Genomic DNA, 11,054 nt, shown 5'->3' with positions numbered 1-11,054 from the left:
TAAGGGGGCGCCAACCATCCGTAGGGGGGCGCCAACCATCCGTAGGGGGACGCCAACCATCCGTAGGGGGGGCTATCCATCCATAGGGGGGCCAACCATCCATAGGGGGGCCGACCATCCATAGGGGGGCCGACCATCCATAGGGGGGCCGACTATCCATAGGGGCACCGACCATCCATAGGGGGGCCGACTATCCATAGGGGCACCAACCATCCATCGGGGGGCCATCCATTCATAGAGGGGGCATCCATCCATAGGGGGGCCATCCATCCGTAGGGGTGCCAAGCATCCATATGGGCCCATTCATCCATAGGGGGGCGCCAACCATCCACAGGGGGTCGCCAACCATCCACAGGGGGTCGCCATTCATCCATAAGGGTGCTAACCATCCATAGGGGTGCCATCCATCCATAGGGGCACCAATCATTTGATTTTCTTGTCTTGGGACTTGCCTTTCTAGGATTTGACTGGAGACTCTCCTGTCTTAATGTGGAACCGGACTAAGAACTTTGCACAGGAATTTAATGTCAAGTTTTGAGACTAAACTTTGAATTTTCCTGTCTTAACATGTGAGTCTTGACTTGGGAATTGTAAACAGTGACTTGGTCCCGCCTCTGCTCCTCGCCATTCTATCATTCACTTACATTCTTGTCCTCCATAGTTCTACTTCTACTCACACTGCAGTGCTGCTGATCGAGTCAATTGCAAGGCAGCACTTCAAAGTGTCGACAAAGATCTTTAAATGACATGATGTAGATGTTTTGAACTACTCTGGTGGTGATAAACTGCTACCAGAGCTCTCCATCTTGTCTTTAACCGTCTTTGATGTCTTTCTCTAATTGCCTGCTCTTTCTGGTTCCGTCTTTCCTTCATCGTCATGTTTTTATCTGTTTGCCGTCACTTCTTTCTCTCTCGAACTTGCACAATGAACTTGATCAAATTCTCTGTTAATTTGATGGTTTTAATGCTTGCCTGCCTATCAATATTTCTCTTTATTTCTATCTATTATTTTATCGGTCTTTTCTTGTTTTTCTTTGCTCCACGCTCGCCTTTCTTCCCGACACGTTCTGACTTTATCATTCTGATTATTTTATGGTTTTATTTTCTCTTACCACACCCCTCTCTCCATGCCCCCCCTACACTCCTACCTTTTGTCTTTTTCCCAGAACTGCACTGGTCCTTCTGAGCCCCCTGTCCTCTCCATCCCCTTCATAGGAATGATTGTTATAGTGGCCTTGATTTGGTGCTGGTGGGAGGAGCTGGCGTCCTAGAGAGGACCAGGTATGGCCACGCCCTTCTTTCTCTACCAGACACTCTGCTTCTTTTAGCAACTGAGAGTGGCTGAATCAGGGGGTCACATCCAGGCTAACGGTCACCGCAGATCAACGCTAGCATTTCAATTAGAGGGCTCCGTATGCTTCATACAAAGTAGATGTGCTCCAACCAAGTCTGAAATCAAAGTGGCTAAACGGCACAAACAGGGTCCACAGAACTACATGAACACAGAGGCTTTGAGCTGTGCAAGATCTTTTTCACATGTTATTGCATTTCTGAGCGTGTCTGAAAACTCTCAAGGCAGCATCAGTGCAAACTGCTGTCTCAGCATTGCAGCTAGCAAGATGAAGCTGACACCTACTGAATGTGTGTGAACGTGGCCCAGAGGGCTTCACAGCCTGTACGACATCCTCTCCTGAAGAATGAAGATGTTCTATTGAAGCTCACTGATCCCAGACAAAATAAAAGTCTCTATCAAAGTGTCTCAAATTAAGTCAAACTCAATCCAGTATCATGTATTTATTGAATCAACATCTTTCATTCTAAGGGATGATTTCAACATTTTTTAGTTTCTTCATCATCTTCATCACTTTAACTATAGTTAATAATTCAAGCTCAGTTAGTTCTGATTCACTATTATTATATGTCTTTGTTCTTTTACATTTACTAATTGACAACATATGATAATGTTTAATTAAGTTCTTCTGAATTTTTCATAATTATTTTTAGGAATTTTAAAATAATCACGCGTCAAGATTTCATCTTCATGAAAGTTGTGGAAAAATGTGAAAGTGTTGATTTGATCCACATTTCTGTCTCTAATCGTTATTGCTGATCCCGTTTGGGAGTGCAGGAGTCGTGTCATCATCTCACCGTACTTCCTGTCTTCCTCAGCGCGGCGACGCCGAAGGCTGGAACCTGGCGGTGGCAGCGGTTGCCGTGGCAGCCATTGTAGTTCTGGTCGTCCCCAGCTTCACCAGGGCCTGAGGACTACACAGGAAGTGACCTCACTGGGAACTCTGGGATTGTGGGAGCGCCGCCCTCATACATGTTGCACGTCCTGATGTCCTTTTCACCTGAAGGCCACAGATGTCAGTGAGTTGTGGAGGGAGAAGCAATATGAATTCAGAAAGTCTTCCATAAAGACTCAGCCGGTGGATTTATTGATCAAACATCCACCGTCATGAACCAAGAGCCTGACTGGAAGTTGTCATTTTGCATTATTTTAAATGTTAGAAGAAGAACCAGAAGTGGATCAGATGGTGGTTCTGTTTGACCGATCCGCTCATATTCATGATTTCATTCTTTATTCTATTAAATAATCATTGAGTTTTATTAGTTGATGTGTTTTGCAAGTCAAATTTGACCGTTCAGAGTTAAGAGCAACTTAATTTGTCAAATAAATGTCGTGAATGTAGCAGATAGAATAATATTTCCCTCAGAAATGTGTTGGAGTATCAAGTAGTATAGAATAGAAAAGTAAGGTACAAGTACCTCCAGATTGTACTTCCGTCCCGTACGTTTGTAAATGTACTCATTAGTTTACAGTAGATGTGGTTCAGTGTTTGTTTCACTCTACAGGAGTCGTTGGATTTAATGTTGATGTCAGTGAAGAAGAAGAAGTGATCAGCACCAGCAGCTGCTGCAGCCTCTGTACGTACCAATGAAAGCAGACTTCCTGCTCATGAGTCATGACGGCAGCTGTTTGACAATCACACATTACTTTACTGGCGGGAGTCCTTTAGAGCTGCACTTCCAATCACTTTTATTTATATTATTTAACAAATAATTGATTAATCATTTGGTCCAAAACCCAAAAGGTGCATTTATAAAGATGTTATACAGATAAAAGTAGCAAATGTTTTGTATTTCAAGTATCAGTCCAATAATTGATTCTTTTCTGTTGCTTGACGAATAGTTTCAGCTCTAAGATTCTTTGCTTATGTTTCCGTACTGGAGTAATATAATATTTTGCACTGGCTGAGATATCGGTAGCAGATGAAAAGAGATTGTTTAATGTTTTAACACATTGACTCTGCTTCAGTCCTACTTCCTGCTGTATGTTATTCACTATGTGTTTGACAAAAATGGACCAATCAATGTAGATTATTTAACAGATGTATTTTGTAGCATGAGAAAAACAGCAATTTAAGGAAATATTCCGCTTTATTTGACCTACTTATCCCTTTACAAATCAATTTAAAATGCGTGTATTTGTATGTTTACAGTGTCAAACAGGTAGTATGTTAATCTACAGCTGTAACGTATTTAAATCTTAAGGAGATGAATCATTCTGATGACACATTATGTGACGACTGATTCCACTCTGCCAGTTTTAAGCTCAGATTGTTCCAGAGTTGCTTTTCATTTTAGAGAGATATTTTTGCACAGCAGTTGATTTATGATTTTGGATACAGATGGAGGATTATACATAATAGTGAATAGAAGAGGACCGAGGATAGAGGCTTGCAGATAACATTTACAAACCTTAAAACGAGACAATCTGAGCTAAAATGTTGCTGCACAAGTTGTCCTAGAGAAGGTAGCAAGACTGGATGTTGACCTTAATTAATTCATTATTGATTAATAAGGTGGCTTCTTCTTCAAGTGTACAAGAACACAGTGAAGTGACTGATTATTTATGTATTATTTTTGTAGATAGTGAATAGAAGAGGACCAAGAATACTGCCCTGTGGGACACCTTTATTTTTGCTTTCTTTGCTTGGAACCATAAAATAACTGCTGCTTGAGTTCTAACTGAAATATGGACCTAAAGACAATAAATAGACCATAAATAGCCCAAATAAATGTAGTTCTTACTCTGTAGAAAACACTTCCTGTCTGAATGGGGCTGTGATACAGCGTTGAGCAGATCTTAAACTCCAGCGAAACCAATCTGCCTACGTTTCATTTTGCCCTCTTCTTTTGCACATCGACGTGTTTCAGTTTTTAGATGGATCCTGACTCATAGTTCTTGTTTACATTTAAGTGGTGACCAAATAATCATAGAAAATATAATCAGACGTTGGAATGACTGTGAAAACAAACTGTCTTGATTTGTGATGATGCATGTGACCAAATATTAACAGCTTCATAATAAAAGACATTCCCATTTAAACACAAGCACCAGTGATATGACACTGATGACAATTTAAATATATAACAAAATAATGGCCGAAATATGTGAAACATTGTGCTGAATTAGAAAAGACTGAACAATGATGAACAGTGACAGACGAAGTGGCATTAACGTGACAAAGCAGGTCTTTAATAATTTGTAAAAATTTAAAACACAATTTAAAAAAATGTATTAAGCATTTGAGGAACAATTGTTATTTAGACTTTTGCTTTTAAAAACATCAAATCTTCCTGAAGCTGCATGCTAATGGCACTTTGTACTTATGTGGCTTTCTATTTTATTACTACTCACTAATAGTTTGTACTGTACATAGAATTGTTCAGTTTGATTCTTAGTCACTTTAAAGAAATATTTTTTTCATACAGCTGTTCAGAATGTAGTTCAGAGGTTTTATTAAATGTTTGCCAAATAGTAGCAGTAGAAATAGATACTGGGGATGGACTGATTATTGGTTATTAGTCAGCTCATACTTGACTTCAAGTGAAACTGGGCACACTTTTTTATATTTCTTTTGATAATGACGGTTCCTGAAATACATATTTATCTAAATTAATATTATCTTCTTTGTTATTTTTAAGAGTCCATATTGTAATTCTGAAATAAAAAAACAGCCCAAACACCAAATCCAAGACAAAAGTAAACACTTTCTCTTGTTAAAGGATTTCTGTTAAACGCTAATTTCCGACAGCAAGATTTTATTTGCTACCAAGAAGCAACAGAACCACAATGATTTAGCTTCCTTCTCGACTTCTTTCGAATATCTTTTAAATTAATTTGGACTTGGTGTAGAAATATCCATCCCTCCATCCATTTTCCTCCGCTTATCCGGGGTCGGGTCACGGTGGCAGCAGGCCAAGCAGGCTGACCCAGACTTCCCTCTCCCCGGCAACATGTTCCAGCTCATTCTGGGGGATCCCGAGGCGTTCCCAGGCCAGCTGGGAGATATAATCCCTCCAGCGTGTTCTAGGTCTTCCCCGGGGTCTCTTCCCAGTTGGACGTGCCTGGAAAACCTCCAGTGGGAGGCGTCCAGGAGGCATCCTGATTAGATGCTCAAACCACCTCAGCTGACTCCTTTCTACATGAAGGATTAGCGGCTCGACTCCTAATGACCGAGCTCCTTACCCTATCTCTAAGGCTGAGCCCGGCCACCCTACGGAGGAAACTCATTTCGGCCGCTTGTAGCCGCGACCTTGTCCTTTCGGTCACGACCCAGAGTTCGTGACCATAGGTGAGGGTAGGAACGTAGACCGAGTGGTAAATTGAGAGCTTTGCCTTCCGGCTCAGCTCCCTCTTCACCAAGACGGTCTGGTGCAGCGCCTGCTTTACTGCTGCAGCCACACCTATCCGCCTGTTGATCTCCCGCTCCATCTTACCCTCACTCGTGAACAAGACCCCGAGATACTTGAACTCCTTCGCTTGCGGTAGGCACTCCGTCCCCACCTGGAGGGAGCACTCCACCGGTTTCCGGCAGAGAACCATGGCCTCAGATTTGGAGATGCTAACTCTCATCCCCGCCGCTTCACACTCGGCTGCAAACCGCCTCAGTGAATGCTGGAGGTCATGATCCGAGGAGGGCAACAAGACCACATCATCTGCAAACAGCAGAGAGGCGATCCCGAGACCCCTGAACCTGACGTTCTTCACCTCCCGGCTGCGCCTAGATATCCTGTCCGTGAAAATCACGGCTGGATACTCCGAACTGCTGTTTGGTGCATAAGCACAAACCACAGTCAGAGCCTTGCTCCCCGCAACCCGTAGGTGCACGGAGGCGACCCTCTCGTTCTCCGGGGAGAACTCCAACACAGCAGCGCTCAGCCGGGGGCTGAGTATCCCCACTCCCGCCCAGCGCCTCTCACCTTGGGCAACTCCAGAAGAGGACAAAGTCCAACCCCTCTCCAGGAGCTTGCTTCCAGAGCCAATGCTGTGTGTGGAGGTGAGTCCAACTATATCTAGCTGGTATCGCTCCTGCACCAGCTCCGGCTCTTTCCCCGCTAGCGAGGTGACGTTCCACGTACCTAGATCTAGTCCATGCTGCCTGCGATCGGCTCTCCCAGGCCTCCGGCCTGACCTGCCGCCCGGTCTGCATTGCACCCGACCCCGATGCTTGTCCCTGCGGGTGGTGGGTCCACAGAGTGGCTGCTCCATGTTGTTTCTTCGGACTGAGCCCGACCGGGCCCCATGGGCGAAGGCCCGGCCACCAGACGCTCGCCAACGAGCTCTCCTCCTGGGTCTGGCTCCGGGAGGCTGCCCCGGTTTCCCTGGTCCGGGCGAGGTTGCTGAAGACCGTGGGCTGCTTATCATCAGGGTTATTTGAACCGCTCTTAGTCTGGGCTCTCCCCTGAGACCTGTTTGCCTTGGGAGACCCTACCAGGGGCTACTTCCCCGGACAACATAGCTCCCAGGATCACTGAGTCACTCAAACTCCTCCACCATGTTAAGGTGGCGAATCGTGGAGGAGTGTGTAGAGGAGTGTGGGAGTTTAGTAATGTTCTAACAAACGTGAACTAGTTCAGTAGTGTTCTGACAAACGTAAGCTAGCTTATTGGTGTTCTGACAAATGTAAACTAGTTTATTGGTGTTCTGACAAACGTAAACTAGTTTATTGATGTTCTGACAAACGTAAACTAGTTTATTGGTGTTCTGACAAACGTAAACTAGTTTATTGGTATTCTGACAAGCGTAAGCTAGTTTATTGGTGTTCTGACAAACGTAAACTAGTTTATTAGTGTTCTGAAAAGCGTTAGCTAGCTTAGTGGTATTCTAAAAAAACGTGTGCAGTAGCCAGCAGTGTTGCATGTTAGATTTAGAGAAGTATCAAATTTGCATGAAACTAGACGAGTAGATTCAGACGCTGCAGCAGCTGTAGAGTTAGACAACGCTCACTAGCTGACAGTGGTAGCATGAACGCTGTATCAAATTCTTCCATAGTTACTTTAGACTGTTTTATTACAAACTTTGTAGTTAAAAGTTAAAAAAGTCAGATTTTTTACAACCTTTTGGTCACATGTTTTAGTTTCCTCCCAGTATCCAGTACAGAAATAGGACGTGTCTAGCTTAGCTTAGCACAACGACTGGATACAGGGGAAACATGCTAGGCTAGCTCCAACAAAAGAGAAAACAAAACACCTTTGAAAAACTCTGATTTACATGGAATATTTTGTCTTTGTTGGTAACTGGTGTACAGCTAACAAAATGTTATGTAACGTTAGCTTATTAACTTTGGCTAGTTTAGGTCGTCGTTGCTACAAACAGCTTATCCAACTTCAACTGCTAGCTTTGTGGTTAGCCACTGTTATCATAGCCATATAAACAGTTCATGTTTTTTGGTTTGTAGCTACTGTTTGTGTGTTACATCAAAATGTGTTTAACTTAGCTCAGTATTCAAGGAAAACAAATCATATTTAGCCAAGCTTAGCACGAACCAGGTTTGGAAATATAAATGTGAAAAGGAGACATGCATTGGAGCATGTCTACACTACATTGTAATTTAGCATCTCTGCACTCTGAGATTACTCTTGAGATTACTGTTCTGCTTGATTGTGTAACGGCTGCATTTCTGTGTGTTGGCGCTGTGTTCTTCAGGTGTTTCAGGTGTTTGTTTCAGGTGTTTCAGGTGCGCTGTACGAACTCTGCTTTTAGTTAGACGTCTAAACTTTGAGTCCAAATTAACCAGCATGTCGTAATCTGGCTGCTGTTCTGCTTCTGTTTTGATGATGGATTATTCTGTTTCTCTCTGTATTTATGTGTCTGATTCTGTAAAGAATATTTAATTGTATCAGTGATGTTTCTGCACAACATTAATGTTTGAATACGTTTTTTTTCAATTGTGCTGATTTTGTCTAAAGGGCCTGTACATTTTGTAAATGACCTGACAAATATAAAATAGTTTTTCCTTGTCGTTAATGTCCACTAGTTTTATTTGAGATATCTTTTTTTATGTTGTGTTACGTTATGTTACATTGTGTTACGTTGTATTACGGTATGTTACATTTTGTCACTTCATGTTACATTGTATTACGGTATGTTACGTTATGTTACATTGTGTTATGTTATGCTACGTTGTATTACGTTGTATTATGTTGTGTTACATTATGTTACATTGTATTACGGTATGTACATTATGTTACATTGTGTTACGTTATGTTACATTGTGTTACGTTGTGTTACATTGTATTATGGTATGTTACATTATGTCACTTCATGTTATGTTGTATTACGGTATGTTACATTTTGTCACTTCATGTTACATTGTATTGCGGTATGTTACATTGTGTTATGTTATGTTACGTTGTATTACGTTGTGTTACGTTATGTTAAGTTGTATTACGCTGTATTACGTTGTGTTACGTTATGTTACATTGTATTACGGTATGTACATTTTGTCACTTCATGTTACGTTGTATTACGTTATGTTACATTATGTCATTTGATAACTGTGAAAGAGCTAATGTCAGGATCTCAGTACGTAGTTGGTCCTAATCTTATTAATACTGGTGTGATTATTATCAGACCGTGTGTTTGAACCCTCTGAGAGCATCATGAGTCGCTCACAGCTTTAATTTTAGTTTGTTTCTATAATTACACATCGGAGCTGTTTTACTCTCATCATGACAGAAATGTGATCTCAGCAGAGATGAAGATGATGACGATGGAGATATTTTCAGTCTATAACTTGTATAGAAGCATCTGACCGTGGCTCTGTCAGAGAGACGTAACGTAGATTATATTTCTGACTTTATATCTTTATAAAGTCTTAATAAACTCCAGTTAGACATCATGACATCACTATGACATCATCCGGAGCACTGATGACAGACTGAACTTTAATTTCCCAAAATGGTGAACTGTTCCTTTAACTGTTCCTTTAATTTTAAATGAGTGCAGCCGATAAAAATGATAATTCATGTTTTTATCATTCAGTTTATAAGAACAGTGAAAAGGTGTTTTTTTCTGATCTGATTGGCGGACGTCAGATGACGTCATGTTTTCTCTTTACACCAGTTTATCCCCCCCTCTCTCTCCGGTTTGGATCCTCTAAAAATACCCGGAGGTGTCACCGGGGCTGTGGATCCCAGGGCCCTGCTGAGGTGGTGGGAGGTCCAGAGTGTGTGTGTGTGGGGGGGTCCGGAGGCCTGGCCACGCCCCCTGGCCCTGCCGCCACCCAATGAGCCTTGGCCCCCGTATCTCCGTCGGATTAGAGGATGCCCGGCTCTCCTTGTATATGGCCATGGAGGGGGCATTCCTGGGAGTCCGGCAGAGTGACGACGAGCTTTTTAAACCTCTGGTCCACTTCTCCTCGAGCCGTAGTCCCGACTCTCTGCAGGCCGCCGTCTGCGCGTCTTGACCCGGACTCAGGAGCGAGTGTGTCCGGAGGAGGAGCGCGTCTCTCCTGATTCTCCTGGTTCCTTCCGTCACTCCTTATTCCTCCCGGAAGATTAACGGACTCTGGATCTGCTCTCGGACCGGAGCGCACGTTTCCACTCAAACTTTGGTGAAGTGTGAAACTCAGCAGGCTGTGCGCTCCTCTTCCTCCTCTTCTTCTTTTCTCTCTTTTCTTTATTTTCTTCTCTTCCCACCCGGCTCTATAAGAAGGAGAGGTGGCGGCACCATGATGAGTAACAGCGGCTACTTGGAGCCGCAGCTGCCGCCGCAGTTCTACCAGAGCACCGCGGACCTCGGCGAGGAGGAGGAGGAGATGCCGGCCACCGAGAAGGACCTGGCCGAGGACGCTCCTTGGAAGAAGATCCAGCAGAACACCTTCACCAGGTGGTGCAACGAGCACCTGAAGGTCCTCAACAAGCGGATCAACGACCTGCAGAAGGACCTGAGCGACGGGCTGAAGCTCATCGGGCTGCTGGAGGTTCTGAGCCAGAAAAAGATGTTCAGGAAGTATCACTCCAGACCCAACTTCAGGCAGATGAAGCTGGAGAACGTATCCGTGGCTCTGGAGTTCCTGGAGAGGGAACACATCCGACTGGTCTCCATCGGTGAGTGAGGCGCCACGCGCGCACCTGCTGTGTCTGGACACCTTTTTACGCACGTTTTTTTTTTAATATCTAACGAGCTGCGCATGAGAGCTGAGGTCAGGATACAGGGAGGAAGATAAGGAGGGAGGTTTATTATTGTCACGAGTTCACAGGAAGCACAAAGACGTATCCATGTGATCTGTTGAAAACCACGAAAACACCTTCATGACCCACTAATTCTCCATCGATGATCCATTTATAAACCATGAATAAGACATGAATAATCCCTCTTCAGGGTTAATAACTCTCTAAAATCCCGTAGTAAACACTGAGTTCCATTAAAAACCTTAAGATATACTTCTACCACGTAACACATCCACCTCTAAGGTGTCATTTTATTTCATCCATGAAAAATAGATGGTGGTGATGATGATGATGATGATGAGGTGAAGATGATGGTGATGGTGGTGATATGGTGGTGATGAGGTGATGATGATAATGGTGATGAGGTGATGGTGATATGGTGGTGATGATGATGATTGTGGTGGTGGTGATGATGATGGTGATGAGGTGATGATGGTGATATGGTGATGATGATGGTGGTGGTGGTGATGATGATGATGGTGGTGATGATGATGATGGTGGTGGTGATGGTGATGATGTGATGATGGTGA

General features: G+C 43.4%; 2 protein-coding genes across 10 annotated transcripts in view; both read left to right on the top strand.

Moving 5' to 3' along the window:
• LOC116400795 (coiled-coil domain-containing protein 136-like) overlaps nt 1-4,831 on the top strand; it is a 10,258-nt gene extending 5,427 nt beyond the window's left edge. Inside the window, exons 8-9 of one of the 3 annotated variants that reach the window (XM_031878853.1) lie at nt 1,167-1,281; nt 2,170-2,255. In XM_031878853.1, the coding sequence (XP_031734713.1) occupies nt 1,167-1,271 (105 nt within the window). In that variant the 3' untranslated portion in view covers nt 1,272-1,281; nt 2,170-2,255. Of the gene's footprint in view, nt 1-1,166; nt 1,282-2,169 lie in introns of those variants that run through there. The other 2 variants (XM_031878854.1, XM_031878856.1) reach the window with 2 other exon arrangements.
• Nucleotides 4,832-8,521: 3,690 nt separating this feature from the next.
• The window catches only part of LOC116400791 (filamin-C-like), a 42,122-nt gene continuing 39,589 nt past the window's right edge, over nt 8,522-11,054 (top strand). For all 7 annotated transcript variants that reach the window (XM_031878845.1, XM_031878844.1, XM_031878843.1 and 4 more), the window contains exon 1: nt 8,522-10,401. In XM_031878845.1, the coding sequence (XP_031734705.1) occupies nt 10,023-10,401 (379 nt within the window). In that variant the 5' untranslated portion in view covers nt 8,522-10,022. The remainder of the gene's footprint in view (nt 10,402-11,054) is intronic.

Source organism: Anarrhichthys ocellatus, unplaced genomic scaffold (genome assembly GCF_004355925.1).
Source record: "Anarrhichthys ocellatus isolate YVR2014 unplaced genomic scaffold, GSC_Weel_1.0 scaffold206, whole genome shotgun sequence".
NCBI classification, from domain to species: Eukaryota; Metazoa; Chordata; class Actinopteri; order Perciformes; family Anarhichadidae; genus Anarrhichthys; species Anarrhichthys ocellatus.
The sequence above is the reverse complement of the archived record's forward strand: the minus strand, read 5'-3'. Positions and strand labels throughout refer to the sequence as shown.